Raw genomic sequence first — 23704 nt, forward strand, 5'->3', positions numbered from 1 at the left:
AAAAGGATCCTTGCAAAGTTAAAGGTGCTTGAGGTGGTTGAAACTACTATCTGTTTCTGGTATGAGATGGCATTGTTAATATTTTTGTTCATTAAAATGGAAAATTTTACAAAAGAATTAAGATAATATATATATATATACATATATATATATCCTATATATTCGTTTTCAATTGTTTCTGATGGTGTGCTAAATTATGTAGTTAGAAATCAGCGATGCCAATAAGTCTGGACAATACCTTATTCTGCATTTTAACACCCGGCTGATTTTAAGCTGTTTATCCAGTGCCGGGAATGAGTTGCCATTTAGCTCGAGGCTCTAATATTGTTCATCACACCTTTTCATGGCTATTATCCATCCGTATTATTGGAGCTAATTGGAAATGTAAGTGAAATAAGGGACGCAGAGGCATTTATGCTGTTTTAATGTACAAACTGGTGAAGTGTGGAAAAAAAAAGAAGAAGATAATTTTATTATAGGTGGGCAGTTTGGAGACGGTCACAAACTCCTCTGTAATACAGGCCAGGCTACAGAGGAGGCGACAGAGTGTACACTGGTATGTGTGTGCGTGTGTCTTATTGAGCGTGTGTGCATGTGCGTGTGTCTTAGGGTGAGAGAGAGAGAGAGAGAGAGAGAGAGAGAGAGAGAGAGAGAGAGAGAGAGAGAGAGAGAGAGCTGCTTTGTGAGGACTAAACGAGAGAGAGGATCTCTGCCTCATTCAGCTTGTCTGTCTGTATCAGATGAGCGGGGGTCACCCAGGATTCCCCTGAAACTGCTATAGGAAAAAGAAAACAAAATGTGACAACATCTCATTCCCATCTCGTTCACAGGACAGGATCAGCTGGCTGCTGTTGCTTTGCAGAAACCTGGTGTATCATCGATTTTGCTTTTCGTTTGTCTTTTACGAAAATGCCGAAACGGGAAAGAAAAGTGAGGCGGACTCGGTCGGGAATAGACTGTTTGAGTGAACGAGACGCGTTATAGGAATCACTAAGATCAATACCGAAATTATCTTTGAAACGCCTTTTGTCTTCTGTTTTTTTTTTTTACCATTTCAGTGATTGAATGCAGGAGCTATACAATAATCGCAAATCAGTCCGTTTATCGATTTATTTGATTGGATTTTTAATTGAGCTTCATATCTGAGTGGATACTATCAATGGGGGGGAAATGCAGACACGGAGCCCAGCTCAACAGGCTACTACTAAGTAAAAGTTTTACATGTCGTTTTTATCATATTGCGTGAGCTGTTTGTTTCATGTCTTGCTTACAGTGGGCTTCTACAGTCTATGCACTGAAACCAAAGGGAATTTACCGTCTGCGTCTTCATTCAACACGCCCAGTGCAAGATTTCACTCTCATTTTCATCATTATCGAAGGTAGCTATCAAAAACGTGACGAGTGGTGAACTTTCCCTTTTTCATCTGCTTGATATTTTTCTCTAAAATATCGAGGACAGTTGCCAAAAAACATAGAAAAAGAAAGAAAGGGGAAACTCAGGAGAGCGAGGCTATATGAAGATCGCGACACAGTTGCTGCTTTTCCCTCGCAGAAATGCCAGTGCGTGCTGTGACCACCAGGTTCATGTACAAGGGACTTTGCACTATTCCAGATGTACTCTCCTACCGGACCCCTGTTAGCCTACCTGAGGACGAGGTGGAAGGTGAGCTTTGTTTGCTTGGTTTTTCGGTAAGACGGTTACAAACTGTTGTTACAACGGTAACAGTTGTTGCACCTGAATGCGTGCGAGGTTCAGCAGGAAAGCAGCACCCTGGAGAGCTCCTGTGGCCGTGCGCTTATTTTCCTTTCTACAAATCTGACTGCACGAAACTGTCAGGGTGTAAAAGGTTCAGAGAGGATATATTCAGAGTTAAGATATCCCATATATTTCGGGTGTTCTTATTGACAAGGTGGATGCCCTGAGAGGCAACAGATTTAATTGCTACTTGTATCTAATTTCCACTTGTGATGGACAGGATTCACCTATAAATCTCATCTGTCAAATATAGTTGAACTACGTGCATCAATCAATATTTCACAGGCATCCTCTTGTAGTTGCAACAAACACCTTACTTGTCAAGAGACACCTGTACCTGAGACTTCACAGCAACTGATCTGACTATAAGTCAAAGAAAAACGTCTCATGAATAAGGGAGATACTTGCTTACAATTTGACCAAATAATGTCTTCTAATGAACGGCGAATTTCGAAGTAGTTAACACCTACTAGTAAATGCGGGGCAGCTCAGTGGGATGAAAGAGTGATTCATCTTGAGTTTTACATTGTCTCATCCTATCTTAGTTGTGCATAATTTTGTCAGAGATTAGAATTTCAGGGACTGTAACAGCCAACAATGTCATACTTTTAAGACCACCTAATACTACCGCAAGGGCAGGAACTGCTTTTGTACCTTTGGTGCTTAGATGTTAAGAATTGATGTTTGTTTTAGCAAATGGTCTTCACAATGAGAAAGCATAACAGGCAGTGTTAGGAGCAAAGCCAGGAGGACTACAACAAAGAGATTTACCCGATACGATTTGGTATCACAAAGTCTTTTCTGCGAATCCTCTGTCTGTAGCTTGGCCAGTAACACAAGTGGCTGCCTGCCCTTGCTTTGAGCCACTCATTTGACATTGAAAATCCACTATCAGCACTGACAACAAAAATTCAATTAGATGGTTGACTATGAAAAAGCCAGATTTAGAACAACAGCAATATTTGCAAGACCATTGTGCGTTGCAAGAAAAGCTGTGCCTTCAGTGATGATACAGCTTTACAGGTAAATGAGAATCCTTATTCAGAGCATAGTTAGAGACAATTCAACCAGTAACGTATTCAAACAGGCAAAATTCACTGAGCACATAATATGCCACAAGGTTTACATGACCTCACGCCTCAGAGTAAACAGTTGTCTTCTTTTTATCACTTCACTGGCAGGTAAAGTGTGTTAAGGAGCACTTTGCTCATAGTTGATGAGGGAAGTAAGAGTGTTTCAATTGAACATCCTCCATTTAGAGATCCTCGGGCAGTATGAGGACATGAATCTGCAAACTCCCACTTGCCCTTTACGCTACTCCTGTGCCACCTTAGCACACAATGCAGCAGCCCTGTCTAAATGAATGTCAGTATGCAAACAATGCTGCAGTCCAGTGATTCTTAATGAAATTGCCCTGTTTTTCATAAAGGTCTGAAAATCAGCCTATAGCTATTGTTTGATCGACAAAATCTGTGACTACTAGGGTCCCCTGTTGCTCAACTCATAATAATAAACTATATAATCTCATGTTTTACATGTTCTTAGACAATCATATAATAACCTCTAATAAGTCTTCTCATTATGTTGCATTGGTTTCTTCACCTAAATCTTCTTATTTACTGTTGCTTTGAAATCATTTGTTTCCTTAACTCAATCGTTTTAGTCTAACACTTCTTCATCGACTCATCTTACACCAGTTACATAAATTAATTTAGATTTTTCTAATGGTGAATGAGTACTGTATGCACAGACAATGAAGATGTGCAATTAAATCAGCAGGAATTTCTTTAGGCGACATTGTTGCAGAGACATGCTGAAACATTCACTGACAAACACAGTACAAGGACAGAGGGACCTTGCATCCCGTGCAGGTATGCTGCACAATGGACACTGTTTGAAACAAACTGCCTCAGATAGACACATTACAGAGGTGAATGTCAGCTTCAACTGGAAATGAACGTGTTGTCAATTTTGCTATGTAACAGTAAACCTTCGTTTAGTTACACACCATGAGATCTGGAAAATATTATTTCTTTACATCTCCCCCAAATCAGTGTCTACAAGCTGAAGCAATGTGACACCTTTAGTCATAGTTCTGTTGTTTCTAATATAAAAAAAAGGGACACAGTCCACAGCTTTATCACCTTGCAGCAGTCCAAAGAGGTAAAAATAGAAATAATAATAGTAATAATATCAGTAATACAATAATAATCTATTAAAATCTTTACTTTGCTTACTCATTGAACATAAGCTTCTGCACACACCAAACTATGAATTCCCACTTTTTCAGATTGGAAAATGTACATTTTGAATTTGTTAAATGGCTTAACCAGTTGCAGTAGTATGCAGGTAGTATTCAGAGAATGTCCACCTATTTCTTAGTCAGCATTGATTTTTAAATACCTTATGGTGTGCATCACAGTCAGAAAAGAGCTGCAGTCATAGAACATTAAAGGCACCACCCATCCTTTTCTACTTCTAACTGGTTACTTGTTGCTTTCATTGGATTGGTTGGTTAGGTTTAGGCAAGTCACAGGTAGAGTAAGGTGGGTCATGCCTTACTCTACCTGTGACTTATTTCCCCTATTTATTTTCCTCAAACAATGACACAACTAAATATTGTATCTGAAAATTTTTACGAGTTAGAATTATACAAACAATTAAGCAACCCATACAAAAACTTTCAACGTGACACAATGAATTAAGAACTGTTCAACATAAATTCTGTGTATAGTGTTCCAAACTTCAAAATGGTAAAAAAAAATAATAATAATTTGCAAATACAACTGGTCTAGTTTTTTGTTTGTTTGTTTTTTGGTAAACCACATATTGCAGAGTAGTCTTAAGTCCCTTTTTATAACAGATAGTATCCTTTTTTTTTAACCAAAGGTGCATTTCTGAAAAAAGAAAATAAAGATAAAACAGGGCAGAGATTAAACGAATAACCATTTCTCAAGGCACCACAGGCCTTAATGAAGATAAATGTTGCAGTTCCCAGACCCGCATTTTCTTAAATGGCACAGAGATTTAGACTTATTTGAACTGACAAATATCAGCATTTTAACTCAAAAACAAATCTCACTAGTCAGTTATCTCATTTAACACAGAGACGTCACTCAGTGACCTGATTTCTTGTGATGTGTGTATATGCAGTTTAAGTAGCAATCATCAAAAAGTTTGAAGAAAAAAACAAAGAAGTTGGATGACAGGTAATAATTGGGATACATTACTTATTGAAATGAGGCTAATGGCACAGTTTTATTTATTGTCTCTTTTATGCTTAATTAGATTTGCATGATTATGATGAATAAATCATAGATGATAATTACGGTGTTATACTAAAACGTTACTTGTAAATCTTCATAATCTTGCCACCCGAAGCTCTCTGCTTTATTCAAACTGATATTTTCTCAGTATGAAACGTAACAAATGCATCAGGTACAGGGACAACAGTGGGGGTTACAAACTCCTGCAATACACTGGCTGGAGAGGACATGGTTTGTGCTGACATTAAGGGAGGCTGATGAAGTACTCACAGCTATTAATGGATCTGCACTTTCCGGGTAATGTTTTTCGAGCAGATGGTTGCCTAGGTGGGCCGGGTCAGCTGCAAGGCTCCCTGCCCTTTTCTTTGCCCTTGTGCTCTTGTCAAACCCTGACATGTATATAAACCAATAGTACTTTAAAAGTGATTGTAGCTCTTTGTGCAAACACTTACATATTTGAGCTCTATGAATTCATCCCATAAAACCTGATCATTTTCATTTGGAACTAGACATTCTTTTAAAATCTTAAGCATTGTGTCTTTTGGCCCTCTTCTCTACAAGGACGAGGCCATTCATTAATCAGAGGTTATGAACCTCTCAAAACTCTCGGGCTGTTTATGTCACTAGAATAACAATTATCACTATATATGCATATGTATCATGTCTTTCTCGTTGGTGTATTTCTCTCATGCAGCAGTATCTGTTTGGTGACAGTGAGTATCGTTTTGTGCCAAGTGTCTCCCCATTTAATGAGCAGTATATTAGAAGCCAGTTCTAGAGCCAAGTTCTGTTCGTTTAGCGTGGCCAGCTGGGATAACTGAATATACTCATGACACTTGGACTAACATATGGTGAAATTTCACATTTTCACTGAATGATTAGACTCTGAAATGTTGTACAACCTGTAAGATCACATGGTGATATACAGTACATTATACAACATGGGCTTTCAAGACGCAGCCTTCAGGTGAGCCATCTCTAACAAATCCTTTGTGATTATTTACACTGTGAAATGTAATACAGAGGAATTTTCTGTACTTTATATGTTTCAACACAAAAGCTCATGTCAGAAGCTGAACTGTGAATTCAATATCTGACTGTATATAAGCCCCTTCTTTATTAAATGTCACTTGATTAAAAATAATCTTATAACAGTATTAGAATTACTTAAACACAGCCCATAATGTGCATGAAATGGGCAAACACTGTAACCACACATCTGGGGACATAGATAAGACCCTCTTTTAATGGCTGAGCAGTCATGACTTCCTGGCATATACACTATAAGAGGTCTCTGTGAGCTTGTATCACTCCTTGGTGCATTGCTGATAGAGGACATGAACAATATTTATAGTTCACAGCCAGCAGGAGAATCCCCCTGACATAACGCACTGTAGTGAAGAGTAGACCATCTTCCACTTTGTATGCAAAGCTCTTCTCATTTCTGCTTACAAAATCAGTGCAGCAAAATTAGAAGTAGACATATATACTGTAAGTGAGTGTTTTTGTGTGTTCACGAAAATGTGCGTGTTTACAGTGTCGCCTCTCATTTCGGTCCAGCTGGCTTCATCTGTGTTAGATTTGTTTTTCACATCAGTATATGGAAATCAGTACGGGCCGACAATAACAAGCTTCCAAAACAGAGGACATCAAATTCAGTGCAACTATCTTTGCTCCGACTGTTCTGTAGCTGCTTTTTCTAACACGTGAGATCATTACTGCGGCATTACAAGATATTCATTTTCCCTCAACAATAGCTGAATTTAAGTTTCGTCTTCATAATTAATTGGCAATGCACAGCCACAAAGCAAACGCCACCTCAAGAAAACTCGACTGGCTGTAGGACAAAAACACAAGTTCAGTCAGTGTTACCCTGCATTGTTGCTGAGATGGGAGAAAAGCTGCAGCTCAAGTTATCCATCGACTTACAGCTACAACGCGTACATTGAAAGATTCATATCACAACGGCGGCGTAGCAATCTCACCTGAGGAGATGTCATATTCTCAACAGAGCAGCGTGTGTATTATTTATGTCTATTTCAAACTCTACCCCGCTGATATCTTATCATTAAAATCCCGAGAAGCCTGTTAAAGGATGCCAGCTCTCCAAAACAGCTAAACATAACAGAAGAGAGAAAAACTGAACACAAACTAAAAAAAACAAAAAAATGTACTCCCGAGTTTGAATCTAAAAAAAAAGGTAAAATCCACCAAATAATCTTCCCTAAAGGAACATGTGACATACAATTGTAAACATGATTTCAACTCTGCCAACAAAGCGCAGCAGGTATTGATTTTAAATACTTTCTGACAGCAGCAGGTGTTGTTATTAGCTGCAGGGCTTGTGGCACATCCTCTTCATAGCCTCTGACTGTATCTATGTTGCTTGCACAAACAAATACACAATAAGCCCTCAGACACAAAAGATTTAGAAGTGAAGTGAAACTCTGATATGATAAAGATATTTAGGATTTTAACATGGGTATGTTTTGTTGTGGGACCATCAGTGATAGCTTATTGGGTCTCATCTCATAATGGTCGATCATTTATTTGGCTAATTTACACAAGGATGGCAAACATGGAAAATAGGTGTAAACTCAGTGGTCTTTTGACATCTCCTTCAAGCATTTGTGCAGCATAAACAGACGTTTTGCAACAATAGTGCAGTTTTTTTAATGTGTGTTCAAAGGAGGCATTAAATAATGTATTCAATCCTTCTTTGTCAGAATGTTGGATAATAGTGTAAAGTCTGTAGTTTACGAGTTGATTTATCATTAAATTACAAATTCAAACCAAAACGTCCTGATTTGGTTGTTCCTTATATCATATATTATTGTCTCTATTTTTGACCTGCTACAAGGGCACAGATAAAGTTTTCTCTGTTATACTCAATATTCAGCATGATTCATGTGCTTTTTTTCTCTCCTTTTCAAAAAGGAGGATGTAACTGGTGTCATCATGCTGTTACTGATGACATGATGAGAGTCTGACTCACCTCCAACTGAATATCCTGAATTTCACATAACTAGTCTTCAGAAGGCAGCCCTTTCATAAGAAAACAATTTGTTTCATTTTTGGAACAAAGTTAAATATGTACATTTGTTGCTTTTAAGTCAGGTGTGTCAATTAAGACATATAACTTTATCTCTGGCTTATCATCTTTGGATATGAAATCTGGTTTTGCCAGGATAGGGTACCTATTTAAAGGCTTTTTCAATAAAAAATAAATAAATAAATAAAGACAGATGAAATGCTTTAATTTACATTCCTTTCATCCAAGGAACTGGCTACTTCATAGACTGACACCAAGGATCCTGTTTAATCCAAAAAGGGTACATTTCAGCAGGAAGACTTGAGTCTTCTTCTCAGATCAAATGATATCGCTGTGATGAATGTGACTGGACAAATAAAAGCACAATAGATTCGGCTTAGATTCACATAAATTGGATCTGGCCCTTGAAATCATCCCGAATTTGATAACATGAAGTCTAATTTTGTGGTGTCTGAAGAGCGAAGACTTCTACATGCAGTAACTTTTAATGCTGAATACTGCCTGCTTTCATTCTCCTCTGTTCGGTTCCTGTGGAGCAAAGAGACTCCTTCATCTGCCTCCTGCTGTATTAAATTTATTATCGTATCGCTCAGTGTCATGATCGTCAGTGAAGGTTAGGAGGGGTTTTTTTTCTAGTTAACTGGACAATCCCAGTATGGAAGAGTCATGTATTGTTTTGTCTGCTGTTTGATGTTGGATGTGAGTGGACTTTCTATTGTTCATTAATGTAACGCTTTCTTTTTGAGGACCTGTCTGAAAACAAAGTTTCCCATCAGGTACGGGAAAATAACTGAACTGACCTGAAAATAAGGTGCTCTCTGTGGTAGCGGATGCCTCTCTTCAAGGATGATGCTCTTTGTCTGTTTGTTTGCTAGCTTTGCCTGAATGTGCCACATTTGACCTCTCTTAGCGTCTTTCTTTCGGGATAGCTTTGTTGTAAAACTAGCCTACTTGTCTGCAGCTAAGGATTGATAGGCTCACTCAGCTCAAAGCACTTACATGTGATACTCGGTCGAAAAAAGAGCACTGGAGTGGATAATGTAGGGGTGGCTGGCTGAAATGTGATAACTTTTTCATGGAAAAAAGGTTCACCAAGAACAACTAGCAGCTATTATTATCATAAGTGATACAATGCACTGAACTGCATTTTGTGAAATAAAGTGAAACTACATCATATTAACTTTGCTTTTTTTTATGGGACACTCTTAGGATGTCTACATGGTACACAACAGTGTCACCTTTGTCCATAGGCCATGTTATCCTCTCCATCCAGCTCAGAATTCAGGATTGTTGATTTCCCCCATTTAGGCAAAGGAGCTTTGGTAGCTTTTCTGCCCCTGCTAGTAACACTGGCACATTCCCTGTAGACAGCAGTGTGCATCTTGCCATAAGCCTTAGACATGGACCATTTATGTGGATGCTTTTAGCTGCACCAACATCCAGCGTGTATAAGTCAGGTGGTCCGAAAGGTCGGTATTAGTTGGTCATTAAGTTTTTATTTAGTTCACGAAAAAGGTCAGCGTTTTCAAGGATGGCAAAATTTATTTTTCTGTGTTTGAAACACTTTTACCGAATCCTACACAAATTATAGAAGGTACATCTCTTACGTTCTTACAGGTGAAGTTTAGGATCAAGCCATGAAGTAAATGTGAACCAAAAAAAAGGTAGATAGAATAGTGATTGCAAAGTTTGTTAGTTTACTCTTCAATATGATAAATATGAACAGTTTGGAGTCTTATTTGTCATTTTTGCTACCTTTGAACACAGCTGTTATTATTGTTCATTAGTTATTAATTAATCCTTTTTCCATTTTTTCTACTATGACATAGCGTGTTGACCTTTTTGTTCTCTTATACGTTTGACTCTGAACACTGATGGCATGTTGTCTTTGACTGAGTTTTGTATGAAACACAAATACATTAATGACAATATTGCTCTATGCCACAGTGCTTTAGTCACAGACAATATTTACATTCAATTCTAATCAAAACAGCAAGTTAGTTTCATTATTATTGCTAATTAGTAATATTTTGCTGAAATCGTATTCTTCTTATCTGCCAGTGCAGAAGTAAAAGTAAAGCGTTTAGTCATCTAGACCTTTATTTTTTTGCTGTATGAAAGGACATGCTGATGCAATTTTTCTTATTAATATTCAGTGATTACATGCAGTACAATTGACCTGGCCTTGGCTTTGAATAAGTGAGCACTTGCACACTCACAGCATTGAGAGGTTACCTAGATTTTCTGATCATGGACGGAATCAAAGCTGAGTGTTTTGAATGTTTTCAGCACTTTGAAAGAAATCAAGTTTTTTTTTTTATCAGTTTGCTAATCCTTCATGATCATTTTTTTTCTGTGTGCTTATATATGTATCTCCATGGCAATGCGTTTGTTTTATGCTTGTTTTTATTGCAGGCATTTGCCATATGCAGTGTTTTATTTATTTACAATTCTTTACAAAAAAATGTTAGATGCTTGTGTCAAATAAAACCTCTGTAAGTATAATAATTCCTTTTGTTAGGACTGTATGAGACTATATCAGGCTTGTTAGAAATGCACTTAATCATATTGTTCCTGCGTCTGCCCCAACATTATACCAAAAATTAACTTGGAAATATGGGCCCAAAAGAAATTCAAATGTATGCATGGCCAATCTTTATGATGATCACCACTATGATTATGTTTTCTGCCAGACTTAGATGTCAGTTGGCTAACAGGTGGAAGTGATAAGAATAAAAGAGAAATAGTGAAATATTTCAGCATGTTGACTATTACATCAGAAGCAAATATTTACATTTAATCTTTTTCAAGAGTGCAAACTCCAATAGATTTTCATTTTTCAGCATCGTAAACACAAGCTTGTGTCTTTTTTAAATGCTTCAGTGGTTTCCCTTTTTTTTAGATTATTCTTCCTCACAAGAAAAGCTATCAGTAGTCAAGCCACCACTCAGCTGGCTTGGTGAATTAATTATTTCTAACTGGCACCAGAGGTCGCGACACTGAATCGAGGATGGTGCCAGGGGAAGATAACGAATCTCAAGTAACACACGCTTGCTATAATTTAGACAAATATGTTGTGTCTCATATGTCAGGGTATGGTAAAGACTATGTCACCTGACCAGAAAGACCTCAATTTACTCTCCCCTTGTAACTTTTTTTAGCTATATGATTACAGACTACCACAATCTTCAATCTATCTCTTATAACCTGCATGTACACAAGATAAATAGCCAGTATTTGTCCACTTGTGAGCTTGCATGAAAATTGAGTCACATACCTGAATGCAAATTAGTGTGCTCTAACAGAGGCACCTGTTATAACCAAACTAAAGTATGCTTTAGTAGCAATAGTCAAGTCAAACAATATAACCGATAAGATACATGTGTGAATATTTGAATTTATGTTTATGTGTGACAACATAGAATGACTGAGTTTACATTGGTTTCAGATTGGTCAGGGGAATTACTTTATTCTGTTAAATCCTGCAGTCATGTATCTGTTCATTGCTAGCGTATCAACTCACTGATTATCTATTTTCCATATACTGAAGTATAGGTGATGCCATTTAATTTTATTCTTGTTTCTTATAACGACCACTCGGCACTCTTTGAATCTTCTTGCATGTGTGAGATTCTACATCAAAAAGACCCTGAGGTCATGTTTTTGATGCGCAACTGCCCTTATTTAACACTTCAAACAGAATGCTGCGACGCAGAATGAAGATAGGAGCTCAATGGTAACCTTTGTGGGTTATTTACCAAAATTTGCACTTGATTACACACACGCGAACCACTAACTGATGTCTCTTACAACCAATTGTGCTATGGCCACGATAAGAAGTACCGGCTCCGAAGGTGCATCTTGTTATAAATATTAACAAAACAAAGGATCACAGCAATATCCTACCTAATATCTTTAATAAGCAATACAGCCACCTATGAGCATGTCACTGGTTGATTTGTAAAATAATAATACAGCTTGAAACAGAAGAGAGTAGTTTACAGTATATGGAGATTCTGAAAAACTTGTGTTCCAGAAAAGGAGCTGGTTAATATTTGCAAAGCCTATCTACAAACAAAGCTGTGAAGTCACTTGAAATCTCGTTACGATTTGGAATTGTCTTGTAAACCCGAGAGGGTTGGTTACTTTGTGTGCATGAAACAAAAAGAAAAGAAAATCTATCCAGAAAATCTATCGCTGCAACTCAGGAAAATGCCACGTTATTGGCACAGTGCTTACATTCACAAATAACTCTAACTATCAATAGTTGTGAAACATTAAACTAGGATCTGTAAATCTGAGTCCATGATGCTCAAACTCACAACTACACTCTGTTGTGCTGAAACGCTCAACCTACTCTGCTGCTCAGAACAACAGTGATCCACTGCTTTTCAAACATTAATCTTATTTCATCATTAAATTACATGATGATTGAACTTTATGGTTTAAATTCAGATTCTTTCATTTGTTTTCTGCAAAGCTGTGGTTTTCCACATTTTCTTTATTGTCTACAAATCCCATTTATCAACTAAAATAGGGTTTTTCTTTATCTCTGTCACCATCAAAACCTTTTTTCTCGCATTAAAGCCGTAAAATCTCTTGCAGTCACATGTAACTGAAGCCAGAGCGTATGGTACACTTGTTGGGTGCCATTTGTACTGGGGAGCATTTACAGGAGCATCATTGTGTATGCTGGAATTATTCAAAATAAACCACCATTTGACCTTGTAATGAAAGACTGTGGCACATAAAAAAAAAAAGCTACGATGTGCACTCTTACTAACTCTTCAAACATTTTAGATTCAGATTCCATGCCTTTTATTTCTCAGAACATAACCATTTAAGAAAAGAGAGATTATACATTTTAAGCTATGACCAAGAGTAATTGCTTGAAATTCTCTAGAAACACTTCCGTAAGCTGCTTTAAGCTTCTTCATATAAACTCTGTAACTCTCAAATTTCACATCAACATGTTTTCTAACACTGTGAAAGTATAAGTGATAACGCAATGTGCTTTTTCCGTGCCTCTTTCCTCTCCACAGAGATTCGTGAGGCTTTCAAAGTATTTGACAGAGATGGGAATGGCTTTATCTCAAAGCAGGAGTTAGGGATGGCCATGCGTTCACTGGGCTACATGCCCAATGAGGTGGAGCTGGAGGTTATCATCCAAAGACTTGACATGGATGGTATGTCCCACTCTCTCAGCTTCATAAATTCCAATTCATGAGCTGTAGATAATGTTTGTATTTCTGTCTGTTTCATCAGGTGATGGCCAGGTTGGCTTTGAAGAATTTGTCACATTGCTTGGTCCTAAACTCTCTGCTGCTGGAATGCCTGATAAGTTCCACGGCGCAGACTTTGATTCTGTGTTTTGGAAGGTAGATATCACGATTAGTCAGGTGAACAACAGTGATTCCACATAATTAATAAGACTACATCCTCATTTTCAAATAGCTTGGTCAAACTACACCACTACAATTATTACTTTGTACATCACATTTAGTTTACACAGTGCAGTCTTTATTCCTTGCCTTACCTCTGTCATCAAAATGATAACTCTAATGTCTTATTTCACTAATAAAGATTATCTCGTTTCTTTATTCTATTTAAGAATAGACAAAGCCCATCAATTACCATTTAGCATGCAGCCTTAGATCTATCATTTGAATGTGACAGATTGAGTCATGCAGGCTAATTTTTGTCTTCTATCTGTGGATGGTTGATGATGGCATATCGAAATAAAACAGAAAACACTGAAACTTAGTGAAACAATGGCATATTGACTACCCAAGATTTAACAGCATGTTTGTTTATTCAGTGACTGTCATATAGCTTTGGAGGGAGAGAATAATATGTGATCTTCCTTGGCTCTATTGATTCTGTTTCAGGTTTGTGTTGCTGACAACTAAAAGGCTTTATGTCTGCTCCTCTCATTTTTGTTGGCCTGCTACACATGTGCATCATGGGGGGGTGCTGAGGCCAAAGGTTTGTCCTCTGCTAATTGGACCGTTCTCAATGTTTTCTGTGTTTCCAGTGCGACATGCAGAAACTAACGGTGGATGAGCTTAAGAGACTGCTGTATGACACTTTCCGTGACCACCTCACGATGAAAGACATTGAGAACATCATTATGACTGAGGAGAACCACCTGAACAGCCCAGAGTCTCATGTGGACATTGACAGTATGTTTCAAAGATTTATTTATTCATGACAGCATGTTAAGAGTTCTCAAAGATTTTTATTCATTCAGATGTGTTTAAGCTCTGTCAACACTTGAAGGTGAAGTCATGGTTTAATCTTTTCTACGTCTCTCCACAGCAAGCCCAACGCAGCAGGAAAAGCACACTTGTGTGCGTAAAAGCCTGATTTGTGCCTTCGCTATTGCATTTATCATCAGCGTCATGCTCATTGCAGCAAATCAAATGCTTCGCAGAGGGATGAAGTAAATAACTGTTGCCAGCGGGAGATGAAGGGATCTAAAGACAGACTATGAAAAAACAAACAAATTTGAACCAAAACACGTTTTCATTTCTGGGTTTTATTCACAGCTGACACCCATGATGATGCATCAGAGCTGCTCTCTACAGTTTAATGGATGAAATGATGTCATAGGCTCTTTGTGTGTGACCACTCATCATGGTCAAAAAGAGAATGAAAGAAATGGCACGTCAAGGGCTGATTAGTATCAGAAACACATTTTCTAAAGGCACTAGACCAGAAAGCTCAGTGTAGCTCTAATATTTCAGCATTTCAGTGTAGAGTATATACTGTGAGAATAGCTGTGCTCTTTGAAAACAGTTGTTGAGAAGCTCGACATTCGGAATGCACCAAATAATCAAGCACCAATGATAGTAATAAAGCAATGCAAAAGCGGGCTGCATAGTGTGTATTTCAACCTTAAAACACCAGAAAACATTATGGAGCGCTGCATTTTGTGTCTCATGCGTGCTAAGCATCAGCTTTGGTCTAAATTTCAACTACAGTATACAGTTCTCAGCATTCAAGGCACACGATTGAACGATTCATGGCTCTAAGAATGGAATTGTTCGTCTGGTGGTCGGTTGGTTGTTATTTGGGCCACCACTTTGGTCCAGGCTTAAATATCTCAACAAATTATGCACGTTTTGCTATAATGTTTTGGACATACATTCTTATAAATTGGTGATGCTGTGATTCTACCTTTAAGTTTACACAAATGATCAGGTCATCGGTATAGCTGTCGACTTGCTGTAAAGTCACATCCAGCCAGCTGAAAGAGGGTGCTTGTCAGGTGCACTGATTCGTTACTTACATGAGATGCAACTCACAAACAGAAAAACATTTTATTTCATAATTTGTGGCATTATGTTATTCTCCAAAAGAGTTCCTGGCACAACTCTTTGTACTTCCAAGGCACTTGGATCAGGAGAAGCTTGAGAGAAGTCAGAAGTCCAGTAACACTTATAACTTGTATTAAAGTTAATTATTTGATTGATGCATGATGGCTTATGACCTTCATCAGGGCCAATATTTAAACATCCAACAACCAGCATTGAAAAGTATGAAATGGACAAAATACAAACCAACCAATCACAATTGAAATTCAGAGGACTTTAGGAGTTATCTATGTTATATCCCGACTGATGTCAGGACAGCTGAGTCGCTGCCCATCTCTCGCCGCAGGCTGAAAACCCATCTCTTCAGGAAACACTAGATCTGCCCGCTTAGGACATCACCTGTTTCGTCCCAGCTTCCTACGCACTTATTTGTTTCCTGAATTGTCTTTGTTTTCTAAATTGTCTTTTTCCCCATTTGTCTAGGTACCTAACTTATTGCACTTACTCTAGCACTAGTTATGCTCTTAGCTGTTTGGTTTCGGAAGGAAATGCACTTATGATTTCTTGTGACCTGAAGTTCTTTTGCCTACCGATGTTGAACACACTTATTGTAAGTCGCTTTGGATAAAAGCGTCTGCAAAATGACCGTAACGTAATGTAATGTAATGTAATATCAAATGAGTGCAGGGGCTGTCCTTGTTTGAACCTGGGAGAACAATTGGTTTGAAACCATCTAACCATCTCACCCACCCCTCTAAGTGTCCATTGGTCAATACATCTATGTGGATGTATCTGCTTGGCTGGTTTGTAATTTTTCTGTTTCATACTTGTCCTTCTTAAATGCTGGTTGTAGGATGTTTTATGATGACCCTGATGAACGCTGCAAGTCAAAACATGCAGGTCAAACAATCAAGTCATAGTATTCTTCAACAGATTCCAGCTACTGAAGGCACAATGTATTAAAAAAGAATGGAAATGCCCCAAATGTTCTTCATTCACAAGCAACCCAACAAGTGAGATGAACAGGTGAATAAGCACAGGACTTCTATAGAAAGCCCTGCTGTAATACAGTAGGATGGATACTTGCTGGCACAGTCTGTGATCCTGAACCACATGCAATGTGCTTCTGTCAACTGATCAGCAAAAAAAAATGTAAAAAAATAATCCACAATCCTTTTCTAAAGATGTCACGGTTTACAATAAATTACAATAGTTCAAAGCTTAGAATTAGTCTTCTCGGCTTAGCAGCTTGAAATTGCTTTCTAAACCAAACAGGTATTTTGTCAGCTAAAATGTGAACAACTGTATTTTTACGAAAAACTGAACAAGCAGCGAGCTTTAAATTACAAAGGGAAATCATAAAATCCCTCTAATAAATATAAGACAAGAGCATATGCATGGGTATTTATGTAAAAAGCCCAGATTCTGAATAGATAAGCGTATTTTTTATTCACAGTCTGCCTGCAATACATGCAAAATGTTGCTGCATATCTCAAATATGTGCATCTATAATATATAAAAATGAGTCATAAAGAGTGTCTGCAAAGACAGTTTCAGAGCAGAATGACCTGAGCTACCAGCTATGAATAAATATAGTAGTGTTTAGACAAAACCACATAATACCTGTTATATTTATAGCAAAAGAGTTAGAAGTCATTCACGCGGCACACTTGCATGTACATAAAAACAATAAATGTGTGTTTTTGTGGGTGAGATCAGTTTTTTTTAAGTACATATTCAAGTAATTATGCAATTTGTTAAGTGATCATTGCAAAAAAAAAAAAGATCTCAGTATTTGACATTTTCATTTGAATGTCAGTCTTTTGTGGATGTGCAGACAATATCAAAATACAAAGTGATTTGCAATATGCTGTGAAGAATAATTTAACATATCATGAAAAATGTTGTTTTTGGTTTTTACATGGACCACCAAAACGACATATTGTTTAAAGTACAACATGGTTATATTTTCTTACTCGGATAAGTGAAACATTAAATCGATGTTATTTTATTATGAATATAAGCATAATGTTTTGTAAAAACAAACCGAAAAAAATGCGGGGAAAAAAATATGTGTCATTTCCAGACTGAGTGGGCGTTCAGCTACAAGCTTTATGTGTATTCAGGCCATGCACTTTCATGAGCTTCTCAGATTTGTTTGGTGATTTTTAAGAACGCTGTCTTTAACAAATATTTGTCAAATCTGACGAATTTTACAAAATGCTATATATTTTTTTTCTTAACCTATAGGTGGGAGGGAAAGAAACAATTAGGACAAGCCGGCAATAAAAACTGATATTTTGCCTCATCGAGCAAATTTATGTAAAAAAACAGTTTATATGAACACACACAGCTACAACATTAAACTACTGACGAGCTACACTGCTTATCTTATAGTAATGCTTTGTTTTGCTGGGAAAACCTGCATCCTCACATTCACTGGGACGTAAACATTTTTGCAGACCAGTAACGACACCATATGGCACCAGCAATCCCCTTCAGCAGCCTTCCCCAACAACACAGCTGGGTTAGTCATTGCATGAACTGCTTAGGAGGGGCTCAAAAAAACATATTAAAGATTCTGAGGTGTTCATTGGGCCCCCAAACTCCCCAGCTACCGATCTGATGTGATCTGATGGCATTTGTGGGAAGCAAGCCCAGTCCACAAAGACCCCACCCCGCTAACCGCAGGGCCCAAAAGATCTCTTGCTAACTTGCCCATTCCACATACTATAGGACATTCTCAGATGGTCTTTGTCCATACCCTGACTGGTCAGAGCTCTTTTGGCAGAATGAGGAGGACCTAAATGATATTTGGTAGATGGTTTTAATGTTGTGGCTGACAAATGTATTACATAAGATATGGGTTTTGTGTAGATGTAAAGTCACTGTGCCAAATCTTGTCTTGAAGACACTTTATTAGCAAATATTGTCCTATCCTGTATGTTACAATGTTTAATGAGCAGATTAATGTACACTTTGTTGACAGACTTTGTCTTAACAGTTGTTATGAATTTATTTGGAATGTGAACGTCTTCTTTTTTTCTGCCTTGGTCATTTGGAGTTTTAAAAAAAAAAACATTATTCTCATGCCAATGAAGTAACTCCAAAAAGATTTGTAACATGTGAAAATCGACTATACAACTGTAACGCAAAAATGAGTCCGATGCAAAACATTCTTTTTTTTTTTTTTTTAATGAGATGACTTATCAGTAACCATCTGTCTCTCTCTCTCTCCTCTGGTGTTTATAGAAGTTCCAAAAAACTTCCAGGTAGTAATAACTGCCCCATCCAACTGTGTGACATTATCAGTGATTTTAATGTCTGTACAGTATCCTGCACTGTTTTGGTTTCGTTTACGTCTGAAAAGGTCACTGCATCAATTATACACTAATGTAAGTCGTGTCTAGATGCATGTAGTCCAATAAAGTCAGTGCATTAAAATCAGGAAGCTGTTGCTATTTCTGCTTACAAAAAAAAAGACAAAGCCAAAACCAATCTCTATCAAACTCACAGTGAGAGGTGACACTATTAAGAAGTAGAGAGAAGGTGAGAAGAAAAGTAGGGGGCTCGAAAAGAGGATAGAAATCTGAATCTCTTATACATTCAAACTTCTGATATTTGGAGATAATTCTTTGCTATCAGTCATCTTCTTCATTGTCTGTCCAAGCTAATTGCTTTGTTGCTCGGTTTTCCCACAAGCGAGCAATCTGTATGCACTTTGTAAAGGCATGGCCCAAAAATAGTTACATCTCCATAACGTGTAAGACATCTGTGACACAAAATCAGACAGTTGGAGTCATAACTTTAATGAGGATTCAGCTGAAAAGAAAGGGGTCATATCAGTTCAAATAAAAGCAAATATGTAATGTTACACCATCATCTGCAACAAATAGATGGTATGGCATACCGCTTTGGCTGAGTTAATTGGGTTCTCTTTATCATAAGGACTTAAGTGAAAAAAATGTGATGGGGTTTTAGGTAATAGTTATCCAAGAGTATAGAAAATTCGAAAAAGGATTCCCAAATCTTTCTTTGCAACTGTTTATAAATCCCAGCACAGCCTAAGCTAAGAATAACAACTACTTGAAGGTTCTAAAAAAAAAAAAAATTCCTTCCGATGTAAACACAAGAAGATCTGCATAATGCTAACCAAATAACATTTAAAAATGCATGAACACACTTTCATTAGACAATCCACAACAGTAGCTCTCTCTCTCTTAACTGAAAATGATGTTTTTGTGGCCAAGTTAGAAATTAAATTAAGCCACTAAGGCATCTGGGAATCCCTCAGTGATACAGCACAAAATTAAAATAAAAGAAATATTTCCATCTGCAACTCTTAATCAGGTGCGAGTGTGAGCGTGCATGCTTGTATGTCTCTGGGTTAGTACTGTGATGGACTGGTGGCTTGTCGAGGATGTGCCGTGCCCTCTTATCCTCCGACAGCTGGGACAGACTCCAACCCTACTGCGACTAGGAACAGGATGAGGCAGGTATAGAAGATAGATAGATGGATGGATGGACTTCCATCTGTTCAGCAATCAACCATTTGTTCCAGGACATTGAGACATAAAATCAAACTCCTTCGAGGAGTTTCACTTCAAGGACACGCTACAGCTGATTGGTTCAGAAAATCAACAACATATTGTCACCCTCATATCATCAAAACTTTACTTCTGAGGTACAGTTTGCAACACCTGCACTGTCACTGCTAAATGTCAGGTTTAGTTTTAAAACGTATGTAATATCTGCTTAAAGTCATCTACTTGTTATTGTTGAACATGGCTTTTACATAATAAAGACCTTACGAAGAAAAATAAGTTGCTTTGAAAAAAAAAAAAAACACATCTATGCCATATGCCATCTAAAGTATTTATTTTAGGCTTAAAAAAACAAACTACTGTTTTCTCTTAACTATTCAAATTAAACAACATTTTAAAATGGCCCAATCAAATTTCTGTGTCAACTGGGAAACTAGACAAATTTTCAAATGTAAATCTGAAACCAAGAAACTAATGTTCCTCTTTTCTTTAATGTCCCATATCCACTAGTGAGTGACCGGCACCTCAGAGTGATTGTCTCTCAAACCCGTTCAGTGTTTACGCTGAGTCTCCATCCGCCTGGAGGTGGAGGTCGAAGGGAGGGTGGGAGATCAGGAATAGAGAGAAGCTGTTGCAGTATCTCACTTTCGACTTCAACCTCCACACTGTCTTCCTTAGTTTTTAAATCCCTGTGGAGATAAATTATTAAAACTATTGAATTTAAAACGAACAGGAATGACTATTGAGCATGCTAACCATGTAGCTCCACATGTTAAAACGACGCACCCTTTGCTACTGAGGGCAGCTTTCTTCTTTTCCCTTTTTGAAAGCCAATCTTCTATACTTCGCCCCAGCATCCTTCTGTCCTCAGAGTCTTCTTTGTGCCGTCTTTCCTCTGGGAGCAAAACAGAAAAACCATGATTTTTCTAGCCATATAGCAGTTTACATGGTTATTTGTATGACACATGCTTGATCATTAGAACATTTATTTTAAGGCGATTGTTTTCTCTTTTTTTTTTTAAGAGAGTTTTTCCTGGTTTTATATCTACGTAAAGCAAATCCTATGTGTTTGAAAACAGATATGGCTTTGGATGAGTCACTTTAAAAGCTCATCACATGGTAAATAGCACCATCCTCTGGTGACAACTCACCTTCCAACCATCTCTTCAGGTTTAACTGCTCCTCTTCCGACATGTGAGAAAACCGGCAGTTTGAGCCAAAATCACAAATTCCTCAAAAAAGAAAAAACGCAAAACAAAATTACCAAATATTCAAACATGAAAAAGGATTTAAAACTATAATTTCTTGATTATAAACAAATAAAGGTGTGGTGCAACTGTTTTGTTACCTTTCTGGAGAAACTTCCGGCAAGGTTTCTTTAATTGCTCATCGTACAGAATAGCTGCAGAGTCTGTGAAAAGAAAATAGATTGAGAGTCTGTGACGGTTCTTTTTATTCTCTTCACTGTCCAAATAACCTAATCATTTTCCATTTCCATTTACACTAAAACATTTCAAGTCATGACAAACAGTACAGAATATGGTTTAATTTTAAAATACTGTCATATCTCAGAAAAACGGAAGGTCTCACCTCTAAACTGGTCAAACCAGGCTTTCTTCGATCTGTGATGCTGAACACCATTCAGATGCTTCTTCCTGTTATGCATGTTGTCCTGAAAGGACCGATCACAGTAGTCGCAATAGTATCTTTTCCCCATGTTGCAGGTTATAGGCTCAGACCACTGAACTGTCACCTTTTAAACACCTGGAAGGCAGTAAACAGAAAACAAAGACAACATGATGAATGGATACATGTGTTATCTGAACAGTCTTTGCAGGAAACAGTCTACAGTCTTGCCTTGTCAAACAAGAAAGCAATAAGAACATAAGAGAGCAAATAAGAAAAAGCAACGTGCACGAACACACATTTAAGTCAGAAAGGCAAGCAAGGGTGTGCAAAGCTATTAAATGAAAGGCAGAGACTCGAACTAGCGATCATCTACTATGAAGAACACTGATTACATCAAACTCCGATCTAATTTCTGTTTTGGCCTCCTTCATCTCCTCTTTGCCTGTTACCCAGAATAAATCTAAGTTCGTAAAATGCATCTGGAAAAGAAAAAAGTGCTGCTGAAGGAGCTGGGAGAAAGGTGTATCCTTTGCAGAGGTCTTTTCTTCCTTTAAACAGCATGTTCTGATACTATAGTGTTCCTGTTTTACTCTTAAGATACCACAGATATAAAGGCTACAACTAGCCGAATCTGAATCAACTTTGTGATGCTCCCACAAATAGTTCCATGTCCTATCAAGCAAAGCAAACCCGCTAGCAAACATGCTCGCTGTCAGTGAACGTCAGAATTAATTCCACGAGTTTAAGAAAATTTGAGCAGCAAAGTATACAAAGTACCATTGACGAAACGGAAGTCCTCCTCTGTGATACTCGTGACACTCAAATCCCGCACACAGCACACTATATAACCACTAAATGCTTTCCTTCGATAAAGTACGGTATCTCTGTAGGATCAAGGTGCTGTGACTCGTAGAGCGGAAGTGTCTCGTGCCAGCATCCGCTCTTGCGCACTGCACATTACACCGACGACATGGCGCTGGCAAAGTCCGTCTACAATCTTCTCTTCAGGAGGACGTCCACTTTTGCTGTAACCATTATGGTTGGAGCGGTCTTCTTCGAACGAATATTTGACCAAGGTGGCGACACGATTTTTGAGCAGATGAATCGCGGGGTAGGTGTTTCCTTTTTCTGGTTTTAATGATCCTGACCTTGTAAAGCAGAGGGCGAAGCGGCGCTAATGCTAACTTAGCTAGCTTGTCCGGGAAGCCTCGCAAACGGTACTGAAAGACCCGTTTGTCCATGCAATGTATCTGCTGATATGACCTGTCTAATGTTAACTAATATATGACTTTTAACAGAAACTATGGAAACACATCAAACACAACTACGAGAGCAAAGACGAGGAATAGGAGGCAGCCCTGGGTTATGTGAGGCTGAAGCGAAATTGTTGTCACATTTCCATTACCCACTCTTCCTGGATTTAACACCTGAATCATACAGCTGTCTACATGGACAATGTGCTCAAAGTAATGCCCGGGCTGGAAGCGGCTATCGGCGGACCTGTGGAAGCTGACTGACAGTCCAGATCACCGTGAAGATGGAGGAAAGGTTCCTGTCCGTCTCGTCCCCTATCTTGCTGATGTTTGTCATAACCCCGTTGTCCTCACAGATTGTAAATTGTTAAATTAAATATGTGTTGATGTCTTAAAGGTGTTGCATGGTTTTGATTTACAATCCTAAAGCAACATTCTTCAAATAATTCGTCACAAAAATATGAATATACAGGTTGTACTGCAACTATTATGGAGGCATCTGGATGGCATTCACCTCTAATTTTGTTTTCTTTCTATTAAACTGAAGAAGATTTTATTGGCAGGGGTAAACCATTGCCACAATTGTGTAGAGCTTAATTTACAGATGAATTTACATAACTTTAACTTTGGTAGATGGACAGATAAAGCAGTTACTTGAAATAAAAATTGTTATCTGCAGATTAACTGCAAGCTTTTAGATCTTTAAATGAATTTCACTTTCATAATCCAGCAGCTGAAGTTATAGGTGATTCAATTTTTCATCCAAATGTCCAGGGTAGTTTAACATGAACTAGCTTTTTTTTGTTTTTTAAAGAAAAACTGAACACGATGGAGATCACACAAATGTAATTCAGTTTTAAGTCATTATTGTGTGCTGAGTCTACATCA

At 37.9% G+C, this 23704-nt stretch overlaps 3 protein-coding genes across 3 annotated transcripts; 2 read left to right on the top strand and 1 right to left on the bottom strand.

Annotated features, from left to right (window-relative positions):
• Positions 1-1449: 1449 nt before the first annotated feature.
• On the top strand, positions 1450-18823 carry cabp7b (calcium binding protein 7b). Its single transcript, XM_075455355.1, has 5 exons — positions 1450-1663; positions 13117-13260; positions 13340-13452; positions 14109-14256; positions 14393-18823. The coding sequence occupies exons 1-5, from the start codon at positions 1555-1557 to the stop codon at positions 14518-14520; spliced, it is 642 nt and encodes a 213-aa protein (XP_075311470.1). The 5' UTR covers positions 1450-1554; the 3' UTR covers positions 14521-18823.
• Positions 18824-19178: 355 nt separating this feature from the next.
• On the bottom strand, positions 19179-22498 carry zmat5 (zinc finger, matrin-type 5). The gene is made up of 6 exons (XM_075455356.1): positions 22341-22498; positions 21525-21698; positions 21283-21345; positions 21086-21166; positions 20721-20829; positions 19179-20623 (listed from the first exon to the last, which is right to left on the bottom strand). The coding sequence occupies exons 2-6, from the start codon at positions 21649-21651 to the stop codon at positions 20476-20478; spliced, it is 528 nt and encodes a 175-aa protein (XP_075311471.1). The 5' UTR covers positions 21652-21698; positions 22341-22498; the 3' UTR covers positions 19179-20475.
• uqcr10 (ubiquinol-cytochrome c reductase, complex III subunit X) lies at positions 22497-23212 on the top strand. Its single transcript, XM_075455357.1, has 2 exons — positions 22497-22674; positions 22862-23212. Exons 1-2 carry the CDS (start codon positions 22534-22536, stop codon positions 22910-22912), a joined length of 192 nt encoding a protein of 63 aa, XP_075311472.1. The 5' UTR covers positions 22497-22533; the 3' UTR covers positions 22913-23212.
• The last annotated feature ends 492 nt before the right edge of the window (positions 23213-23704 follow it).

This window comes from Odontesthes bonariensis, chromosome 22 (genome assembly GCF_027942865.1).
Source record: "Odontesthes bonariensis isolate fOdoBon6 chromosome 22, fOdoBon6.hap1, whole genome shotgun sequence".
Lineage (NCBI taxonomy): Eukaryota > Metazoa > Chordata > Actinopteri > Atheriniformes > Atherinopsidae > Odontesthes > Odontesthes bonariensis.

Coding starts and splice junctions, on each gene's coding strand:
- cabp7b (XM_075455355.1), top strand. CDS start 1,555: ATGCCAGTGCGTGCTGTGACCACCAGGTTCATGTACAAGGGACTTTGC. Junction 13,261..13,339: donor CCAAAGACTTGACATGGATG/GTATGTCCCACT, acceptor CTGTTTCATCAG/GTGATGGCCAGGTTGGCTTT. Junction 13,453..14,108: donor TTGATTCTGTGTTTTGGAAG/GTAGATATCACG, acceptor CTGTGTTTCCAG/TGCGACATGCAGAAACTAAC.
- zmat5 (XM_075455356.1), bottom strand. CDS start 21,651: ATGGGGAAAAGATACTATTGCGACTACTGTGATCGGTCCTTTCAGGAC. Junction 21,346..21,524: donor CTGGTTTGACCAGTTTAGAG/GTGAGACCTTCC, acceptor TTCTTTTCACAG/ACTCTGCAGCTATTCTGTAC. Junction 21,167..21,282: donor CCGGAAGTTTCTCCAGAAAG/GTAACAAAACAG, acceptor TTCTTTTTTGAG/GAATTTGTGATTTTGGCTCA.
- uqcr10 (XM_075455357.1), top strand. CDS start 22,534: ATGGCGCTGGCAAAGTCCGTCTACAATCTTCTCTTCAGGAGGACGTCC. Junction 22,675..22,861: donor TTGAGCAGATGAATCGCGGG/GTAGGTGTTTCC, acceptor GACTTTTAACAG/AAACTATGGAAACACATCAA.